Here is a 21960-nt window from a genome sequence, read left to right on the forward strand (position 1 = left end):
GAAAATAACTTTTAAAATGAACTTTCCAGTGTTGTCAAAATCAGTAACAGTCAAAGTCAAGTAGTCAAAAGGTCTCAAATTTATATTGTTTCTATCATTTAATAACTTTAAGTGGTACTTATCCTGTTTGACAGTTTCGTTTCAAGAGGCAAAAATCGTTCATGGAATTGGAAGCAAAATACCTAGGATGTTAAAGAGCAGGGTAATAAAGTTTAGGAATAAGAAGAATAAAAGATGTATATCAAAAAAACAAGAGTTGTCTAAAATATGTGACACTGGAAAGTGGCAAGGAAAATAGCTGGTTAAAAATTATTTATATAACTTGCATTATACTTTTATTTCAAATACTCCTATAAATCAGCAATTTCCTTTTGCTTCTTGTAGATCTTTACTCTTGAGAAGTTTAGGGTGTGCTAATGAAGTTCATTTGAGGTAGCTTACATAGTGCAATAGATAACCTAAAAGATCTTTTACTATAAATAAATGAATACAGTGATTACTTATTACCCTATAGGAGATAATGGAAAATTTATTCCTAAAGAGCTACACTAGATTAAGGAATCTACATTCAGTGCCCTTGATACACACAAAAATTGATTCATAACATGTGAACTGTGCTATTTTCTTGAATTATAAATATTTATAATTTTATAATTATATTTTATATAAGTATATGAATTTTATATTAGTGCTTATACTTTAATATTTTGATTTTAATATTAGTGTTTATATTATATATTGAAGTAATATATTATATATATGAAGTATATATATATACAATATATATACATATATTATATATATGAAGTAATCATCTAAACCAAGGGACCAAACATGTATTTGAAAATCTTCCTTGATCATTTGCCTCTACTTATTTATAACAATTCAAAAATTCCATGTTTTTACTATGTCTGTTTTTATTCACATTTTTTTATTTTTTATTTTATTATAAACATATAATGTATTATTAGCCCCAGGGGTACAGGTCTGTGAATCACCAGGTCTACACACTTCACAACACTCACCATAGCATTACATTTTAAACTACAGTATTTTCCCATCAGTAAATCTTGTGTCTAATTTTTTTCTCATTTTCAAAAACTTTTATCATATCCTTTTATTTACTGTGTCAGGTTTGAGATTCCTGGGAAGCAAACACTGAAATAAAGTTATGAGGAGAGAAGTAAGCCTGTAAAAAGCAAAGAGAGAAAAGACAAGACTGGCCTGGAAAGCCTTGGACTATGCTGTAGATGTGACAGTGTCTTGGCAAACCAAAAAAGAGCTCGAGAGCAAAGACTGACTGTTAGAGGAGTCTCATGCAGTGCGGCTTTCCTAAGGGCACACAGGAGAAGAATGAGGCACAAACGAGTCAGCTCTAAGAGGATGGGAGCAGGGGACCAGAGCTGGAAGGACTGTTGCGTGGAACAACTCCTCAATCCAGTATTTATTAGCTACAAGAAAACAAAGAAGAAGGTTATACATTAGCCATAGGTCTAGTAGGTTAACAAGGAGGAATGTGAGTCATATGTTGGTCACAAGTTTTAGAGGTAAACGAAGTAAAGAAGAGGAGTAGGGTGTGTCTGGTCCAGCAGCATGGTATTCATAGTTGTGCAAACGCACTTAAATGGATTACCTCAGTGGGTAGCTTTCTCTGAGGTAGGGGAGACAAAAAGGGAAGCAGGGTGATGTTCCACCATGAGCCCGCCAGGTGTTCCTAGCTGTTTGGCTTCAAGGACGTGTATCATCCCCTCCATCAGAGGCCTCTGCCAGTAGGTGTTTTTCTCAAGGTCATCTTTAAGCATGTTTGCATGACCAGTACAACTCCTCATTAGTTGAAGTTATAGTTTAAGTAGTATATTATTCTGAGGGATGGTTACAATGTAGGGCAGAAAAATGGCCAGGATTTAAGATGTGCCATGCTCAGTCATTGGCTGGACGATGCCCAAAAAGATCATGGCTTTGGCCCATCCCAAAGCACTTAGCTGACTTCTTGGCCCAATTATCAGATCCAAAGGCATTCAGCTGATAAATAGGCCAGTTCTTTCTTGAAGAGAAGTCTAATAAGCTGCCGAGTCAATGGCTGCCACATTTGTGGAAATATTCAAAACTCTCTGCTCACTAAATGATGTTGTAGAACCTGGCAAAATAAATACTGGTAACAAAAAGCTGTACAATCCCCATAGTTTGGCATTTGTTCACATTTCTTGAGTAACCAGCCTACAAACAATATGGAAATTAGCACTTAATTCAAATAATTGGCACTAACATAGATCAGTGTACTTAATCACTTATTATTGATATTATTTATTTGAATTGGTATCAAGGAAATTTGAACAGTATAATATTCCATTATATAAAAACAGTAAGTACCATGTATTGGATACCATGATCTGAGTATAGTATGGCTATGTTATACACTTTATCTCATTATTTCCAGGTCTCTAAGTGAAAAATGTTAGTATCTAATGTACAAAATAGGAAAGGAAGATTCAGATTTAGTTACTTGCCACAGCTAATAATTGGCAGAGCTGTCACCCCTTAGTTCTACCTGCTTTCAGGGCTGTTGAACAGTCCACTAAATCATAGATTCTAATACAAAAAATATTAACTCTTTATTACTTTTTTTTTAATCCCTGAAGTTTTCTTTAAGAATATGTCAATGTTGAATAATAGTTAGCCCAATAAACAACAGTTGTTAAGTAATCTAAATGCAGCCTTCTTTTATCTGATGAAAACTTAGCCTTTAAGGAACTAATGTTCTGATCTTGAATGTAAAAGGACACATAGCAAATATGTTTGGCTTTGTGGATCATATAGTTTTCAATCATAACTACTAAACTCTGCCATTGTAGGATGAAAGCAGACTAGACCGTATGTAATAAATAGATGCGACTGTATTCTGATAAAATTTTATTTACAAAAACAGGCAATAGCTGGTGGTCCTAGTTTACTAACCAATGTTATAATAGAAGATACAAAAAAAAATGCGTAAATAGAGTTTTGTGGTCTCCATAAGACAAAAAAAGTAACTAAAAATTTTTTTTAGTTAATAAATTATAAAGGGTATCTGATTACTGAGGATGTAATGAACAAGCCATGAGAAGAATACAGTGGATTAATTAATAAACAGTTCCAATAATAAATATGGAATGATTACTGATAAAGCAGGAAGGAAGCAGAAAATCATCACCAATTCTGAAAGTCAGACAGAGTGTAAATGTGTTCTATTGAGAGAATCAGTTTGGAATAGCAAGTTGAACACTGAATTAAAATACCTGGACTGTAGTGCAAATATATTAGAAATTGGTTGTGTGCTTTTTTAAGTACATCACTTCCCTTTTTAGCCTGTAAAATAAAGGTGTTGGGCTGGATTCTCAACCATTTTTCTGATCCAGTACATGTGAACAATAAAGTGCACTTCCTCATTAGTAACAATGAGCCAGTTCAAGGGTGTTAGAAAAGAAGTTATGAATCTTAGCTCGATAAAAATTTTAAAAAGTCACTAGACAATGCAGTTTTCCTTGTAGGAATAAGCATATAATTTAAGAATTCTTCAAGGGATTATTTGTTTAGTGCCTATTTCCTCTGCTGCTCCATCAGCATTATAAGAGTAAGAATCTGTGTTTCTTTCATTGGTACCTACAGCTCCAAGCTCAGTGACAGGCTATAAGAGGCTCTTAATAAACTGACATTGGATGGATGGATGGATCTCATTGGTGAATTACTGGAATAGATGGTCTGTAAAGTTGTCTCCAACTGTAAACATTCTTCGAGGTTATTCTTTTTATTTATAAGGCTTCTCTGTCTTTTAACTCAGACTTGTTGATATTTTCCTCTGCATTCTGCCAAGTACAATGTCAGTAAGGACCAGTTCCTTCCTCTTGCTCCAGAATGTGTGAACCTCATAGAAAATCCAGTAAATGCCTTCAGTATGCCAAAGAGGCAATATTTTCCTTGAGAATCAGATCATTGATGGTAAGGTAGTTAAAAATCTACCTCTCCAATGTTAAAAGAAAAAAAATTGCATATGAATCTCACATACTTAATCAAAACTGTTAACAAGAGAAAGTTACTTCAACTTTGTCATGTGAAAATCTTACCAAGATACAAAGGGAGTTGTATAATTGTATTAATTAGGTATTTATTAATAAGCACCTGGAAATTTAAACATGTAACTCATAGTCATTGCTGAGTTATTTTCTTGAATTCTAAGCCACAAATACTCAGCAGGCAAGGTGTTGTTTTCTTAATTTTTTGTGTGTATAACTGCAGGATCCCATTGTAAAACTCTATAGGAAATGTTTGCTGATGAGTTTTCTGTTTTGCTTTCTTTTTTGAAGGGACTATAAGTGCATTAAAAAGGGGGGAAAAAATCCCCTGCTGTATGTTCCTAACGGGGAAAAATGCTAATTGAATGCTAATCTTTCATACGAAGGCCTTGATTATTAAAAGTTGAGAGGCTCATTGTTTCTCCTTTTTATTGACTGAAAACTCTTGACCAACAGTATAGGGAAGTACTTCTAAAACACATTTTTTAAATTTTTTTTTTCTTTTTTCTTCTTAAACAAGAATTTCCTGGAAGAACTGTAATTCTTTTTCTTTTTTTCACACATTATTCCCTTCTGAGACACCCTGAAAACATAAACTCAGGTTCTATGAACATACTCTCATTCTACATGCACCAGGACATCCTGGGTATCTGTGAGCCTAGTAATATCACTGTACAAGGCCTGGAAAGAGTATGAAGAAATTTTCATGGATAGGATAGAGATAAGGAACTGCAAACGGAAGTATTCTAAAGGATAATAGAATATTGCTGCTTAAAAGAAGACATAACCAACCGAGTTTGGCAGATAACAGGTTTACTCTAAATACCAAGCATGGAAGGCACTGGAACTGTATTATTCTTCCCTAAATTAAAACTGAGATGAAAGGAAAGAATGCGATAGTCACTAAGGCAGAGGCTAGCATAGAACAAGACTTTCTTTTTATTGTATTGTTTTAAAGACTTTCTATTTTAAATGTTGTAGAGATATGACTAAAATAAAGAACAGGTTGGGAAACAGCGGTCTGGATTTTCCATCTCACTAACTCTGGCAAGGAAGTGATCTGGGCCCTTGGGGTGTTTTTTTTCTTTATAAAATACTCAGATTAAACAATGGCTCAGGATAGGGATATATTTTTATGGTATTATTTCCCAGTACACAGTTAAATATAATTATTTAAATGACCCTCCCACCCAATACTGGGACATGCCTTTTTATTTTTTCTGACTTGTTACTGGTTAGAAGACTCATTTTTTTCTGCTCTATGAACAAGATTCAAGACTAAGGCCTACGATGTTGTTTATGTAGCCTTTCCATTTTTGTTTTGATCTTCTATTTGGTTATTCATGTAATATTAAACATAGGTCTTTGAATTTATAATCATTTATTTAGTACCTACTACTTTCTAGGCATTATATATAAGGTGTTATACACAGTGTGTGTCCTCAAGTTGCTCACAGGCTAGAGCAGGTGACAGGCTTGTGATCCATTAAAGTACTAAGTTATATGTACTAAAAGTGTACTAACTAATATGGTAAAGGAGAAGACTACATACTCTGGCAATGTCAGAGGCCTACCTTATTCATATAGGAACTGCTTTCCAGAGAAATGATGTTAAACCAAGTTCTGAAAGAGAACCCATTTTCCAGAAATGGAAATAAATAAGATGTAGATGAAATAAGAGACTCATTGAGAAGAACCTTGAGATGACATATGGATGCGTTTGTGTTTTATGCTGAATGCAATGGTAAACCACTGAAATGTTTAAACAAAAGAGATAATTTTATCTCTCTTATCTCTATCAGGTATGCCTTTTAGAGAGATCATTTTAATGACTTTATGGAAGATAGATAAAAGTGGGACTGAAGGCAGGGAGAGAAGAAAGGAGGTTACTGAAATACTGTAAGCTAGAAAACAAAAGTGTTGCTCTTAAGACACAGGGATGGAAGACAGCAGTCTTGTCCTCATCTAGAGAATGATTGACGACTCTGGCTAACAGACTTGGGGGCTCAAGCACATAATACCTTGTGTGATGTGTGGATGGCCAAAAATTAATACTGAACAATCTTACTCAGTTAAAAGAAAAATAAACCCAACCAGATTAATGGAGCTTAGGGGTAGGTATGTGACAGAAAGTCATTCAAGAACCGGCTACACTTGCCATTTCTCTAAAAAGCCTCCTGGTCTCTCTCCTGTTTGTACCTTTGTTCTTTGCTTCTGCTCCATTCTCTTTTCTCTTTTGGTTCCCCTCTCTGGTTACTCAATTTATACATCCTCATAATGTACACTTGTCTATGGCCATCATGGCTCTTCAAGCCTCATACTATGTAATGAATAGGCATTTCCCTCCGCTAAGTGGGAATGTCTCTCAATATTCCCTGGGTCACATTCCCAAGAAAGAAAAATGAATGGCTCTGTTCATCGCTGCTCATCTGCCTAACCTATGATCCATAACTCTGCAGAATTTTGACTGGCTCTCGTCTTGGATGGTAATATATAGAGAGGATATGGAGAATAGTGGGGCCTACTTCAGAGCTTGTAAACAGAATAATTACCTTTAGAAGGGGTAGCTGAAGTTTACCTACGTCCGTGGCAATAAGAATTGACTGCAGGCGAGAGGTTTAAGGAAAAGTTTAGAAATCAAAGCGGTTGAATGTAATGATCCATCAGATATGAAACATAATAAACAGGGAGGTTTCAGCTGGGATGCACTGAGAAATTAGCAGGCCAGCCACCTAAATAGGGAAAACAAGAAGAAAGGTCCCGTGATTAGTTCAGATTTGAACCTGTGGATCAGCTTTGTAGAAAATCCCAGTAGGTAGCTATATATACTGTTTGGCTCCCAAGAGCTATTTGGATTAGAGACAGCCATCTATGAACACTCTCTTTTTGGCTTCTAAGGTTTTCTTTTACGTGACTAGTCTTCTTGCCTCTTCTGCGGCCTTTGCATTTGCCTACTCTTCCCTCTTCTCTTGTGGTCTCTTTGAAGGCCGTATATTTCTAGAAGCCCAATTCTGGTTCCTCTTCATCTTCTCTATATAGTCTTCCCTGGATAATTTCTTCAAATCCTAAATTAGTAAATAACATATTTATGCTTGTAACTTACAAACTGTTATCTTCAAACTCATATATCCGGTTTCTTACTTCACATCTCAAACTCTCAATTTGAACCCCTTACAGCTCATATATCCCAGTTTTCTTTGGCTTATTTTATATAATTATTATTCTTTTGTTGACAAAAGTCAGAACTTGAAGATATTCTTGATACTATCTTTTTTTAAATTCTCCACAGCCAGCCTGAAAGCGGTGTCTATCAGTGCCATCTCTAAAATGTGTCATGACTCCATTTTCTTCCTTCCACCACTATTGCTGTGACTTTGTTTCAGGCTATTAGCAGAAACTTTTTAATTTAACTATCCAGTGGCTTCCTATTTCACTTAGAATAAAGTTTAGATTTTGACAGAGACCACATTATCCTTGCCTCTGTCCTTAGCACATTCCTACAACATTGTGTTCTACCTCTCTAACAAGGTTCTTCCCATTAGAGCATTTTCCTTGGTGTTTCTACCCCTCCAAACCATATTCACTGTTCTGGCTTTTTTGAATTATGTAACTTACAACTCATATGTCATCTGAATAAAGGGGTCTTTTCTGTGTCCAGTACAAGCAACACCCCGACCTAATCCCATCAATTTTACATTAATGTATTTTTTTTTTTTTGTATCTTTACAATAATTTTCTCTCTGAAACTACCTTTGTTTCCTTGTTTAAGGTCAGTTTTCCCAAACCCCTTCACTAGAATTTAAGCTCCAAAAGGCAGAGATGTTACCCTTTTTATTCACTGCTACATCTCCAGTGCCTAAAACATTGCCTAGTAAATGTACTAAGTTGTCAATGAATGATTCAATTAATTCTTACAAAAGACCACTGACCGGTCTTCTCATTTCCATTCTTCTCTTTATAGTCCATTTTCCACAAAAGACAAAAAAAAAAAAAAAAAATCATGTTTTGTAAATATAAAACACATCATACCACTCCATTAGTTTAGTATTTTTGATGGTTTCCCAGTGCACTCAAAATAAGACTGAAAGCTACCATATACGTTTCCAGTACCACTTTCTTCTTGTTCATTACACTCCACTGATCTTTTCATTTTTAATCACACCAAACTCCTTTGCTTGGGATACTGTTCCTGACATTCAATGCATAGATATCATCTTCTCTTTCCTTAAATTTTGGTTTAAGTTTTATTTCTTCAGAGAGGCTTTTCTGATCTCCTTACATAAAAGAATTATCCCGTTGGGATTTCGTTTTTCTCAGCCCCTGACATGTTTCCTTTGTAGCATTCAGTAGTTTTTCAACTACTACAATTATATTTGTGTACATTTGATTTTCATCTGCCCAATCTACTAGAATGTGATGATAATACGGTAATCAGGTCTGTCTTGTTCCTTTTAGTGTCCTTAGTACCTAACATGATAATTAGGACTCTGAAGGGACTCAATAAATGTTGTTTTTTAAAAAACAATGCTCAGTTGTTGGGTGTCTGCCTTTGGCTCATGTCATGATCCCTCGGTCCTGGGATCGAGCCCTGTATCGGACTCCCTGCTTGGTGGGAAGCCTGCTTCTCCCTCTCCCACTCCCCCTGCTTGTGCTTCCTCTCTCACTGGGTCTCTGTCAAATAAATAAATAAATAAAATCTTTTTAAAAAATGATATTAAATGGTAGTAGAAGCTCTTGAAGTAAATAAGATTACTCCTGTTACAAACTAGAGACACCTAACTAAATCTAGTCTGAAAACATGTTATTTTTGCTTTGTGTTGTGTTATTTTAGGCAGGAGCATGGTTTTAATTTTTTTTTTTTAATTTCTTTAAGGTGTAATATGAATGCTATAGACTATCCTAGTCCTCATCTAGGGGTAGTACTGAAATACTCTAACAAGTAAGGTTTGCTTCTATTAAAAAGAACATAGGATACTTTGTCAGATATTAATAGATTATTAACTGTTTTACTTTACCAGATGTTAACTCCAGGAGTTAGTGATAAGAGATACTAATTGCAGAGAGATCCAGAAGGACCAGGGGAAGAAGACTTGGAGTGTGGGGTTGAAGGGAGACAAACAGAACTGATGGTGGGGGGAAGCCCAGAATGGAAAAACTGGAGAAAAGACACCCCACCCCCCAAAATGGTTTTCTAGCAGCTTAGAGAGAAGTGCTTTAAGTGGGCAACTGTGTCAATAGGTAAGTTTAGAGAACTGTTTCCTTGAAAGACATTGCTGACTCAAAAACAAAAGTTTTCACTAGAAAGTAGGTGTGAGGAATCTACTTTCACTAGAAAGTAGGTGTGAGGAATGGTTATAGACTACTTGAGAGGCTTACTCAAGTGGTAGACATAGTCTACCAGAGACATAAAACATGAGGAAGTGTGTTGTCTATAGATAATTTCAAAACAGAAATAAAACTGACTAATTTTGTCTTCTTTTTAATATCGCCGTGCTCTAGCAATTCCAAAAAAGGGTAGGGTTAAAATTCTCCTCCCCTAGGTTTCCACTCTTTAAAAAGAGGGATAGCACAACAGCTAAAAGAGAGCCTAGGGTCAAAGGAGGATGACTTGGGGCACCTGGGTGGCTCAGTCGGTTAAGCGTCTGCCTTCAGCTCAGGTCTTGGATCCCAGGGTCCTAGGATCGAGCCCCACATCGGGCTCTCTGCTCACTAGGGAGCCTACTTCCCTCTCTCTCTCTGCCTGCCTCTCTGCCTACTTGTGATCTCTCTCTCTCTCTCTCTGTCAAATAAATAAAGTCTTAAAAAAAAAAAAAAGAAGAAGAAAAAGGATGATTAAGATTAAAGGAACCTGTGAATTTTATAGTAATAGGAAAGGATCAGTTGGGAGGATGTGTTTCAATAGAGTAGAGGTTATAAAGCAATCTGAGCATATATAGAATGCATAAAACACAGTAATGATTTAGCCTTAAATAAAAATAGCACGTCTAATTCCTAGAGGAAAAATCCTGATTCTTGATTCAGAATTGTTGTATTATGCAAGTTGTAGATCTTTTTTATTTCTTAAATTAATTCACAAATTCTAATTCTATTACTAAATAGTTACTCATTTTATCCACTTTTGAAGATAATCTTCCAACAGCAACATCTGTATTCCAAATGTGACTATTACCTATTTTACGGATTTCATTTAAAGTAACTTTAAATACACTGCATTAATAAATATATTCTAATTTCTAACATTAAATTATTGTATTCTGCATTTGCACTTATTTCATATAGGTAATAAATACTGGGTGTTTAAGGATACAACTCTTCAACCCGGTTATCCTCACGACTTGATTACTCTTGGAAGTGGAATTCCTCCGCATGGTATTGATTCAGCCATTTGGTGGGAAGACGTTGGGAAAACCTATTTCTTCAAGGGGGACAGGTCAGTACACATTTCACATGAGGAAAATAGTTAACTGATTGTTAATAGTTAACTGATTAGTTAACTGAAGTTAATATTTCTACTCTATAATAGACATGTACTGTTGATTAAGAATCTGTGTGAATATAAAGACAAGAATTAATGAAATCAAAAATATTTTTAACATATTTTTAAATAATATTCAAGATAAATCTCTCTGTATATACATAAATAATATGACCTTTGAATGTAGATGTTCTTCCTCTTCTGCATAAGCTTAACATGCTTATAAATCTGTGTAGGCAGTCTTTATGTAATCTTGTAATACGTTTTCTTGTCATTTTACTTAACTTTATTTGAAAAGCACACTTTCACAAAGGCTTTTTTTTTTGCTTTCATATTAAAAGTTCAATTTTTATATTTTGCACGCTATTAATTTCCATGTGTATTATCTTATGTATGATTTCATAAGTCATAGATGTTTTATAAGCAGATTAATTCATATCACATAATTCTATAATTCCAAAATTACAGTTTATCAGTATATTCATTCAAGATTAAAAGTATATGGACAAGACAGTAAACTACCTAACTGAAACATATAAACAACAATTTGGTTGTCACTTTTATATACGAATTCAGTTTGTCTTTCTTCCTTATAGATATTGTATATTTTTTAATACTTATCAATTTTTAATGTTTTATGTATATTTTTGAGAGAAATTGTTTTGTCCTTACTTACTTCTCCTTTTTCTCCCACTGCAATATTTCTGCTTAAGAAGGGTGGCGGGGCAGGTGAGGGGTATGGGTGTTGATTAACAGGTTTCCATTTCTCTAAGACTAAGATTAGAAAGGGTTTTAGAAATAATCTAGCCCAGGCATAAAGTACTCAATTGCTTTAAAGGGTTGGGCAAATAAGAAATAAACTACTAGGTACAGCAATAGTATGTTAAGGCGATAGTAGGAAATGATGGGTACTGTAGTGAACTGGAAAGTACAAATACACTAGAAAAGCACTCAAAACCAGAATCATTTATTTAATTTTCTAGACAAACAAAGCACAGCTTTAAATTAGATTTGGTCCAAGTGCTACCATATTTCAGCCCTGAATCTTGTTCATGTCCTACCCAATGTATAGACACACTCAATTACACTCCACAGTAGGAATTCATCTTACTCTAATCCAACTCCATGGTGAAGTATGACTATGAGACAGTCTTTTCCACTCTCAATAGCTCTAATTCCTACTTCCTTAGGATTTCAATAGTAGTCCTGGCATACCCTCATTCATTTATTCAAAAAAATATTTTGAGCATATGTGTTGTGACCTGTGCTAGAAACGACAACAGGTCTTCTGCTCCCATGGCACTTAACTTCTATTAAAGGAGACAATGGTGAACAGTAAACAAGTAAATGAGTCTGAAACTTTAACATTGAGAAATGCTACAAAGAAATAAATTTGATTTATCACAGTATGTGATAGAGATCATGGGTGGTAAGGAACATTTAGAAAATTAGTGTGGAAGTCAGAGAACGCCTCACTTATGAAGGGGACACTAGAGTGGGGACTTGAACGGGTGAAGTTTCAGCCACATGAAGCTGTCTGGAACAATATATTGTAGGCAGATGACATAGTGTGCAAAAACATTAATACTGGAATGTTTAAATCAGTTAAAACATTCTGGCTAGAGAATAGCAAGTTAAGTGGTAAAGGAAGTCAAATAGGTAAGTAGGGACCAGATTATATGGGGCCCTATAGACCATAGCAAAGACACTGGATTTTATTCTAAGAACAATGGAAAGGCATTGGAGAATTTTCAAGAGGAAAGGGAAATGACCTGATTTGTTTTCACAAACATCACTATGGTTTCTGTATGAAGAATGGGCTTCAGGAGGGAAGCAAAGAGAATAACTGGCAGGTTGTTGGAGTAGTACAGAGGGATACAATGGCAGTAGTCGAGACAGAGCAAAAAGGGTGGGTACAGGATATATTTTGAATGTAATCAGAACAAGTCTTTGTTACAGCTTGGATCCTAGGGGTGAGAAAAAAGAAAATTAAAGATAAATTCTAGGTTTTTCACCTGAAAAACTGAGTAGATGGTGCCATTTCAGGAGATAGGGCAGACAGGGGAAGGAATACAGGGAAAGGGGATTAAAAGATTGAAATGTTCATATTTAGATTGAGATGCTTATTTTACATACCAACTGGATGAATCAAGTAGGTACTTGGATAATTGAGTTTGCTTCTCAGTGGAAAGATCAGTCTGAGGTACATAATAGAGAATGGTAAACATCATTAAGAGTAGGGGCCTACCTCAAATCTCCTAAGTATAGAGAGAGCCAGAAGAGTAGCTGAAATGATGGCTCTTTAAATAGATCTGTAAAATAAGATTAAAATTTCCACTATTTCACTATTTTACATATAGCCTGGAACTTAGTTCCTCAGATTCCTACTTGCCCTTTTCTTAATACACTATAATTTGATACTTGGATACATTTTGGATCCTCCTAGCATTTAACTCTAAAATGCTATGTTTCTAAATCATCTGTCAGCATCTTCTCACAAATATATACAGGACTCTATTGCCATACTTCATTCTAAGCTTAACTTTTAAGAATTTTAAGATATTTTCAATGAAAGACAAAATTTAGATCCACTTTGGTTTTTACTATTTTTACCACTAATAGTCAAACAGAAGAACAATTTCTTTTCTCCAGCTTAACTTGTGTGTTTATGAATTACTCAATATATGTTTTTAAAATTATCCAACACAGTGTAAATTAATATTTCCAATTCTGCTGCATGTTTAAGAATGTTTCTGAAAAGTATATTTTTTTTTCTAACTATTTGGGTACAAAAAAAAAAAAGAAGTCATCCTATATGTTAAGTGTTAAGTGTAACTTAAGAGAAGCAAGTAGTCTTGACTCGTAGTACAGAAATGAGACAAACTAGGATGAAGAAATGGCTGGGTCATGTGAAATAACCCTTGAAGTCACTTTTTTTTCAGTTTGAATTCAGTATCCAGCAAGATCCCATTAAAGTATGGCATTCTAGAATTTTCTTTACCATATTTTTTCATAGCAAAGAAAGCATTTAACAAAATGTTGTATACCATTACATGGACAGTTTTTATTTCTTATTGATATGAACATTCCATTTATATTTTCTTGAAATGTGATTTTATGAATCTTATGTGCCTGGCTCAAAAAAATATTGATGGGTCAATGGATCTATGAATAAACAGAAGGAGAAAAAAAGGAAAATTATACTTGAGCAATATATCTGAAGAGTTTGAGAGAGAGCACCAAGAGAGTAAGAATTCTCTGCCAAAGGAAACAATAACAGTAATGTGCTAAACTATGAATCCAGCAGCATTAGAGTCTCAACTCTGTAACATTTCAAAGGAGCAAATGCGACTAAATCATTATCTTTTAATGCTCTAGCACTGACTGAGTTGAGAGACCATACATACTAAATCTGTGTTTAGGATATGATCATAGAAAACACCGTAATATGCAATATAGAAGATTGTTGAGGGATTTATCCCTCAATGTATGTACAAATTTACTTTAGGGGCGCCTAGGTGGCTCAGTGGGTTAAAGCCTCTGCCCTCCGCTCAGGTCATGATCTCAGCGTCCTGGGATAGAGCTCCACATGGGGCTCTCTGCTCAGCAGGGAGCCTGCTTCCTCCTCTCTCTCTACCTGCCTCTCTGCCTTCTTGTGATCTCTGTCAAATAAATGAATAAAATCTTTTAAAAAAATTACTTTATAGCTACAAAAACCTACATAAATTATTGGTATTGTTATATGAACATTGTTACAACTACTTCTCAGAGAACAACCCTGGTTTCTAAGTATGTAGTTAATCTTTCTTAAATTACATACAGGTGTGATCCCATTGTCCCCAGGATTTTTAATTGTTCCAAACCTCTAGCTTAGCAATAGCGCTTACTTTAAGTTATAGCTTATATCTAAAAATGGTATTTATTGTAAAACATGGCATTATTTAAACTATCATGGAGGGGAAAACTCTACCAAGTAAACCTTGATACAGTATCTATTGTAAAGTGCATTCTGATTTTAGTGATGTAAAATGTGGGGGAAAAAATGTTTCTTAGAATCCAAAAATAAGGCATTTGACTAGTTCTCTCTGAGAGGTTTTCTCTGTGGTCAAGTGCAGGAACCAGTTGATATATATGACTATTGCAAACTGCACTGAAATATTTACTTGAGAGAAGATATCTTGAAATTTTGAGGGCGACCTCAACCACATTAATTATTCTATATTTATCACAGAATGGTCTGTGAAAAAGAATATTCAGGAATATTTTTAAACCAGATGTTCCCATGAACTAAACATGAATGAAAATATACTTCAAAATTGGTAGGATAATACGCTAATGATTCTGCCAACTTGTCTTCAAAGAGACAGGCCCAATCTCCTTTATATTAGCTCAGTCTTCTTCATGAAGATTTTCCTGACCTTTCCATCAGATCTGTTCTCATTCTCTTGAGATAAGAATCTGCAATAAATACCTGTAAGAGGAAATTTCCCTTTTTGGATAAAATCTGCCTTATGGTTACTTACTGGAATACTTCCTGAAACAATCTTTTTCTCTTTTCCATTTAAACCTTGAGAATGGGGGACACTTGGGTGGCTCAGTGGGTTAAAGCCTCTGCTTTCAGCTCGGGTCGGGATCCCAGGGTCCTGGGATTGAGCCCTGCGTCGGGCTCTCTGCTTGGTGGGGAGCCTGCTTTCCTTCCTCTCTCTCTGCCTGCCTCTCTGCCTACCTGTGATCTCTGTCAAATAAATTAAAAAAAAAAAATTAAAAATAATTTAAACCTTGAGAATGGAATGGTTGCTGATATTACAGATGTTACTTGACTGGATATTTCTAGGGAATTACAGCAAAACCTAATGTAAAAAACCCCATAACTCTGAAGAATAAGAATCTTCCATAGGCCTAGAATTAAAAAAAAAAAAATCTAAAAAGGACCAGAAAAACTTTATTTTTTTCTGATTTCAGCCAAAGTGCCTAATCCCAAGATAATGCATTAAGTATGTCACTTCCCAAACCTGTGTTGGTAAAACACTAGCTTTAGCAGATGATAAGAGATGTTTAGTGGAAAAAAAGACAAAAGGTTGCTACATAAATTTAAATTTGGAAAACATATTTGGTGCACTTGGAGAAAAGAGTATGGACTAAAAAAAAAAAAAATTATATATATATATATATATTTTATTTACTTATTTGACAGAGAGAGAGAGACCAGGGGGCCTACGAGAGGGAGAGGGAGAAGCCTGATATGGGGCTTGATCCCAAAACCTAAGCCGAAGGCAGTCATTTAACCAACTGAACCACTTAAGTGCCCCAAGAGTAGGGACTTCTAAAGTCAGATAGAACTGGTTATAAATGTAACCCTCATTGTCCTCTTAGAATTCTCTTCTCTTAAAAGGGGACACTGATGACTATCATGGGTTTATTGTGATTAAATGAGATAATACATAGATCATATGGCTGCCTAAAGTATGCAATATACTGTGAACTATCAATGGTTTCACTCCAGTTTTGTCATTTCTTTTGAACATTCAAGACATAAACTCATTTAATTCTTAGAACATTTTAAACAATAATGAGCCAGGATAGTAGGGCTTGTTACAGTTTATTCATTGGATGTCTAGCAGTTCTGTGGGAGTGGTTCATGGGCCACTCTAGGAAGGCATGGGGATCCAAGAGTTCTGACTCTTCACAAGCTTTCCTCTTATCTGGTTCTCCTATCTATACACCAAGGGCTCCAGTCAAGACCTGCCCTAAACTCTATACTCAGATACCCAGTTGCCTCATCAACAATTCTTCCCTTTGATGTCTTGCAGGTACCTGAATTTTACAGATCTAAAGCCAAACTCGTCATTCTTCCAACCAAATCAACTTACTTTCCCCCATTTCCTTATCTTACTGAATGGCAACATTATTCTTCCACATGTTCAGGCCCCAATTCTCGAGTTATGCTCAACTTCCTCCTCTCGCATCCTGCATTCAATACATTAGTAAGCTCTTTGGGATTTTCCTTCAAAATATATCCTAATCTCTTGAATTATCATTAACTCTACAATTTATATTCTAGTCCAAGGTTTACTGCAGTGACATTTGAATTGGTATCCCTGCTTCTATTTTACCCCCTAAGTCTATTTAAATCAAAGCAGCTAGCATGTTCCTTTCAAACATAAGCCATAGCTTGAAGCTTCCCTGCTCAAAATCTATGTTGGCTTCACATATCCCTTAGTGGAAAACCAGAGGCTTTGCAATTGTATAAAGGTCTATCTAATCTTAGATTCTGGTTCCCACTCTGACCTTTTCTTCCATATGTTAACTCAATCCTAGTCGCCCTAGCCTCTTTGTGGATGCTTAAGTACTCCAAGTTTGTGCTTGCCACAGTAACTTTTTACTAACTAGTCCTCTACCTGGAAAGTATTTCTCCCAAAAGCTGTATGTGTCATACCTTATTCCTTTCTGCTCAAATGTCTGATAAAGAAAGGGCTCCCTGTCCACTAATTAAAATTGCTTCTCCATATTCCTAGCTAAATTTACTGCTTGTTTTTTAATCTTAACACCTCCTATCACAGTATGTATTTACTAAGAAATTGTTTTATTGCCTATGACCGTACATATCCTAAAATGTAAGACTGATGAGAGCTGGAGAATATCTGTTTTGTTCAAAGTTGTATCTCTAACACCTAAAATATGCCAGGGACATAAAAGGTACTCAGTAAATATTTCTTAAATGAATCAATAAATAAAGATTCTGCTAAAGATGATTCCAAAAAAAAAGTGCTCTGCTGCCTAAGCAAGTTTTATAAAAAATGATAAAAACCTCTTATTTATCCATAGATTAGTGATAACTTAAATATATTTAGCAAGCACAATGTATTTAGCTAGAATTTTTAAATTAATTTTAACAGACTGAATAAATATACAGTAACAATACTCACTTTTAACATGTGCAAGAAAGGAAACAGAATGACTGCTGTTTGTGTCCACTGTCTTTCTAGTGTTTTTACTGAGTCCTGTAAACCGTTAACAATAGTATACGGCAAGGAGTCAATGAATACTATTACTGTGTATACATAATTTCCTTCCCTATGCACTTTTTTGTTTTGTTTTTTTTTCTTTATTATCCTTTTTAGGTATTGGAGATACAGTGAAGAAATGAAGACCATGGATCCTGGCTATCCCAAACCAATCACAGTCTGGAAAGGTATCCCTGAATCTCCTCAAGGAGCCTTTGTGCACAAAGAAAATGGTATGCAGCACGTGCATTATGTATTTCATGAGTTTACTATTTCAACAATGAACTCTAATTTTTCACAAAGTTAATTTAAATCATTAGAAAGTACCATACTAGGGCTATCGTGTATTATATTTACATGAACTATCCATCCTAGATTTATGTTTAATATTATGCTCCAGATGTTTTCTAACCTCAGCTTATTTCAATTTATGAGGAAAAAATAGAGGCAATTTTTTAAAAATGGAGGGTGTGGATACCCTCAAAGCAATATCACCTATTTTTCTATCAAAATGCCTATAAAGTTAGTAACAGACATACAGGGGACAGAGCTGGTCACAAGGAAGGTATTTTGTACATATGGGCTGAGACACAAAGACACCTGGCAATTGTGCATGTTGAAGATTTTAATTTTTCAATGTCACCTTTGGCTTAGAGTGTCAGCAAACAGGGAAGATCCCAACTCAACACAATCAAGCTAAGTGACTGTATGATTGCTTAATAACAAGAAGCAGAGCAGAGAGCTGCCCCTGTTCCTTGTTCTCCATCTCGGGATTTGAGTTTCAGCCAGATCCTAAGTGGAAAGTTAGCCAAGTGAGGGAGAACCCATTCACTCCTATCTGTTGGCATATGTAAAATCTCAACATTTCTCTCCTCATTCAGAAATCAGTAAATAGGAATAAATCATAATAATAATTCAAAATGGGATTTATACACAATATTCCAGAACAAAGGAAAGAAATCATTCTAAAATATATACAAAAACATACCCCATCAAATGATTTGTAATAGGAGCCATAAGAAAATGATATACCATTTGAGTCCTCAAAATGAAAAGTCTGTAACATATATGCAACAAGAATAAAATTAACATCACTTATAAAAACAAAATTAAATACATCAGTTGAGGAAAGAACAAAAAAGTTAATTGAAGAAATGGGAGGAGAATGAAAAATCAACAGCACCAAGGAAGACTACAATTAACAATCAGCATATTGCCAGAGTTTAAGACAACTATACACTGAGTAAACACCTGAAGGAACTGTGACCCAGGATCAATAAACACCAGTCAGAAAAGCCAAAGTACACAAGCTGTATTTTGACCCTTGTTATATGAAATGACATACTATATTCTGTATGATAGTGCTCCACATGTAGAATGCTACAGGGAGAGGCAAAGTAAAAAAGAAACTTGAAGCCCTGATCATAGCACTTGTTGAGAATTATCAATTTTGTGTATATTCTATTGGTTCAGAAAAAGTTAAGAGATAGAGCCTATGTGATCAAAGCAGAAATCCATAGATGAGGACAGATAAAGATGAAGACATAGCTGTCAAGAGGGTATCAATAAGAAAATGAAGGAAATAACAGTGCAGTCACATTGGAGGCAATTAATCAGATCAAAATAGGGCCCCAAACTCAAACTATGCAGGTGAGGATGAAAAGAACAAAGAAATAAAAAAAGAAATGTGAAAAAAGATCACATGGAGGCAGAAAATTGAGATCACCCCTATGAATTATAGGTGTCACCACGGAAGAAACTAGAGGGAAAGGGGATTTCTTGAGGTTAGAATAAAGGGGTTTATTAAAGCCCAGATAAAACCAACTCTAGCTAATATTTACAGAAGTCTTACCACTGCTCTAAACTGTCTTCAATAAAAGTTATCACATACCATACAAAAATAATGCAAAGAAAATTCAACCAAGATCTTAACTGCAGTGTTATTAATTCTAGGAAGTTTGGTTAATAATTTCTTATCTTTATTAATATTTTATTTTTTTATTTTTTTTATTTTTTTTATTTTTTTAGATTTTATTTATTTATTTGACAGACAGAGATCACAAGTAGGCAGAGAGGCAGGCCGAGAGAGAGAGGAGGAAGCAGGCTCCCTGCAGAGCAGAGAGCCCGATATGGGGCTCTATGCCAGGACCCTGGGATCATGACCTGAGCCGAAGGCAGAGGCTTTAACCCACTGAGCCACCCAGGCGCCCCTTTATTAATTTTTTAAACTGAGTTTATCTTTTAAGATAAAAATAACTTTTAAAATAAGTAGGGGCACCTGGGTGGCTCAGTGGGTTAAGCCTCTGCCTTTGGCTCGGGTCATGATCTCAGGGTCCTGGGATCGAGCCCCGCATCAGGCTCTCTGCTCAGCAGGGAACCCACTTTCCCCTCTCCTTCTGCCTGCCTCTCTGCCTACTTGTCATCACTCTCTCTGACAAATAAATAAATAAAATCTTTTAAAAAAATAAAATAAAATAAGTAATAAATTATTTCAAAAGATGGAAAAGTAGACACAGTACACATAATCTTAAATCCTTATCACATTAATGGTTTTCATTTTCCCTGTTTCTATCTACAAGGCCACTAATACCTGAGATATTTTATAAAATTATATATATATAAATAATAAAAAAAAATCTTCTTGCTACCCACACCCCATGATTTTTCATATTCTTTTCCACCTGAATATTTAGTAATATACTGTATAAATCAGTGAAATTGTGCCGGGAAGTATACTCTGAACTGAATCAACTCTTTCATAAACAGTTTCTAAACAACCTTGAAACAGTTTCTGAACAACTATTTTAAAGTCAGAATATGTAATTATATCCTTTTTATGTTATAGTAATACAATTAATAAAATACTATCAATTTTTACAAAGGTGAAAATTTTGTTTTGTACAATACAGGACTGAGACTGCCAAGATCATATTTCCATGAGCATTTCCCCATGATCTTCCCACCTCAAGGGTCAATTTCAAAAGAGGAAAAAAAAAGTTTTCTTATATTCAGAATTTCACGGTTTCTTTTCACATAACAATAAAATAACTTCGTAAAATCCTGACAAACGAAGCATTTTGGGAAAATCAATGCTTACAAGTGAATAGAAACTACAGATGAAACTGCAATATATCTATGTCTTCTGGACCTTACCTGGTCTAGCCCCCTCTTTGATATCCCTCAACACTGAACTCACTCTTTATCTTTCAGAATATTCTCCTTGAATATCTTTTTGTGATTACTCCATCCCTTCTACTCAAATCTCATATTATAATGATCAGTTTATATGCTCATTATCCCCTCTAGTATAAAGTCTTTGAAGGTAGTTCACATACTAAACATTCAATAATTACTGGTCATATAAATTAATTTTATCCTTCCATTATTCTAAAAATTCCCTCCCTCAAGGAGATTTTTCATCTGTCTGAAGCCTTGTTCTGTGCAATAGCAATATCAAAGAATCTGGAAGGCTTTGGTATATCAACAGCAAATTCTCCACTTTTTATTATCTACAAATTTCATGCTTGTAGCTTCTTACCTTAAATTCATATTTTATACAATTTCTTCCCTTAGGTTTATGTAAGAAAGATAACAAGTTCAAATTATTAAGTAAATACATTTATACTTATATTTTGACCCAAAGTAATTCCCTTTAAGTCTATGCACATGAAATTTGACAGTCATAAAAGTTGGAGATTGTAGAACACTGAATGTTTTCTCTCGTCTATTCTTCCATCAATGTAGGAATTTCTTCCTTGGAGTCCTCTCCTACTTGTAATTTTAAACAAATAAATGAAAGTCCACAAATTCAGCAACTCAGCTATAAGTGTTTGAAGGATATTTTTCATATTAAGGTGGAATGTGCCTCCATATACACCTACTGATATTAATTCTGCCATCTTCATAAATATGAACACTTGTGCTTCTTATTGAATGACTATCATATATCAGATATACTACATAAATTCACTATATAATTTGTCTAACATAAATACCTTTTATGTCATTTATTATTATTGATAAATGAGGAAATTGGCATCAGTTTAAGCAACTTATTCATAATCATAAAAAAAAGGTAAGATTATATATTTGAGGTTTGAAACTAGAACATTCTAGCCCCACTGAATGTGCTGGAATGCATTATCTCCAAAGAAGAAAAGTTAACACCTTTCTCTATGGTGTATCATTAAAGTAACTGATTATTTGTCATGTCTGGTTAAATTTTTTATCTTGTCATACTAGACAAATCCAGGCTTTCTCAGAATGTATCTTCCTGAGCCACCATCCTCCTGCTTTTCGCAAAACCATCTTGATTTAACAGTTTTTTTCATTTTTCTCTTTACTTTTAGTCTTTGAAAATGCAATAATCTAAATGAGATTTGACTCGTGCAGAATATAGTGGAATGATTTCTTCCTGGCACTCATTATCTGA

At 34.8% G+C, this 21960-nt stretch overlaps 1 protein-coding gene across 3 annotated transcripts in view; it reads left to right on the top strand.

Annotated features, from left to right (window-relative positions):
* Positions 1–21960, top strand: part of MMP16 (matrix metallopeptidase 16) — a 300135-nt gene that overhangs the window by 260145 nt on the left and 18030 nt on the right. For all 3 annotated transcript variants that reach the window (XM_082719649.1, XM_082719648.1, XM_082719650.1), the window contains exons 8-9: positions 10329–10479; positions 17646–17761. In XM_082719649.1, coding sequence (XP_082575775.1) covers positions 10329–10479; positions 17646–17761 — 267 coding nt within the window. The remainder of the gene's footprint in view (positions 1–10328; positions 10480–17645; positions 17762–21960) is intronic.

The sequence above is a fragment of the Mustela nivalis genome (genome assembly GCF_964662115.1).
Source record: "Mustela nivalis genome assembly, chromosome: 2".
NCBI lineage: Eukaryota > Metazoa > Chordata > Mammalia > Carnivora > Mustelidae > Mustela > Mustela nivalis.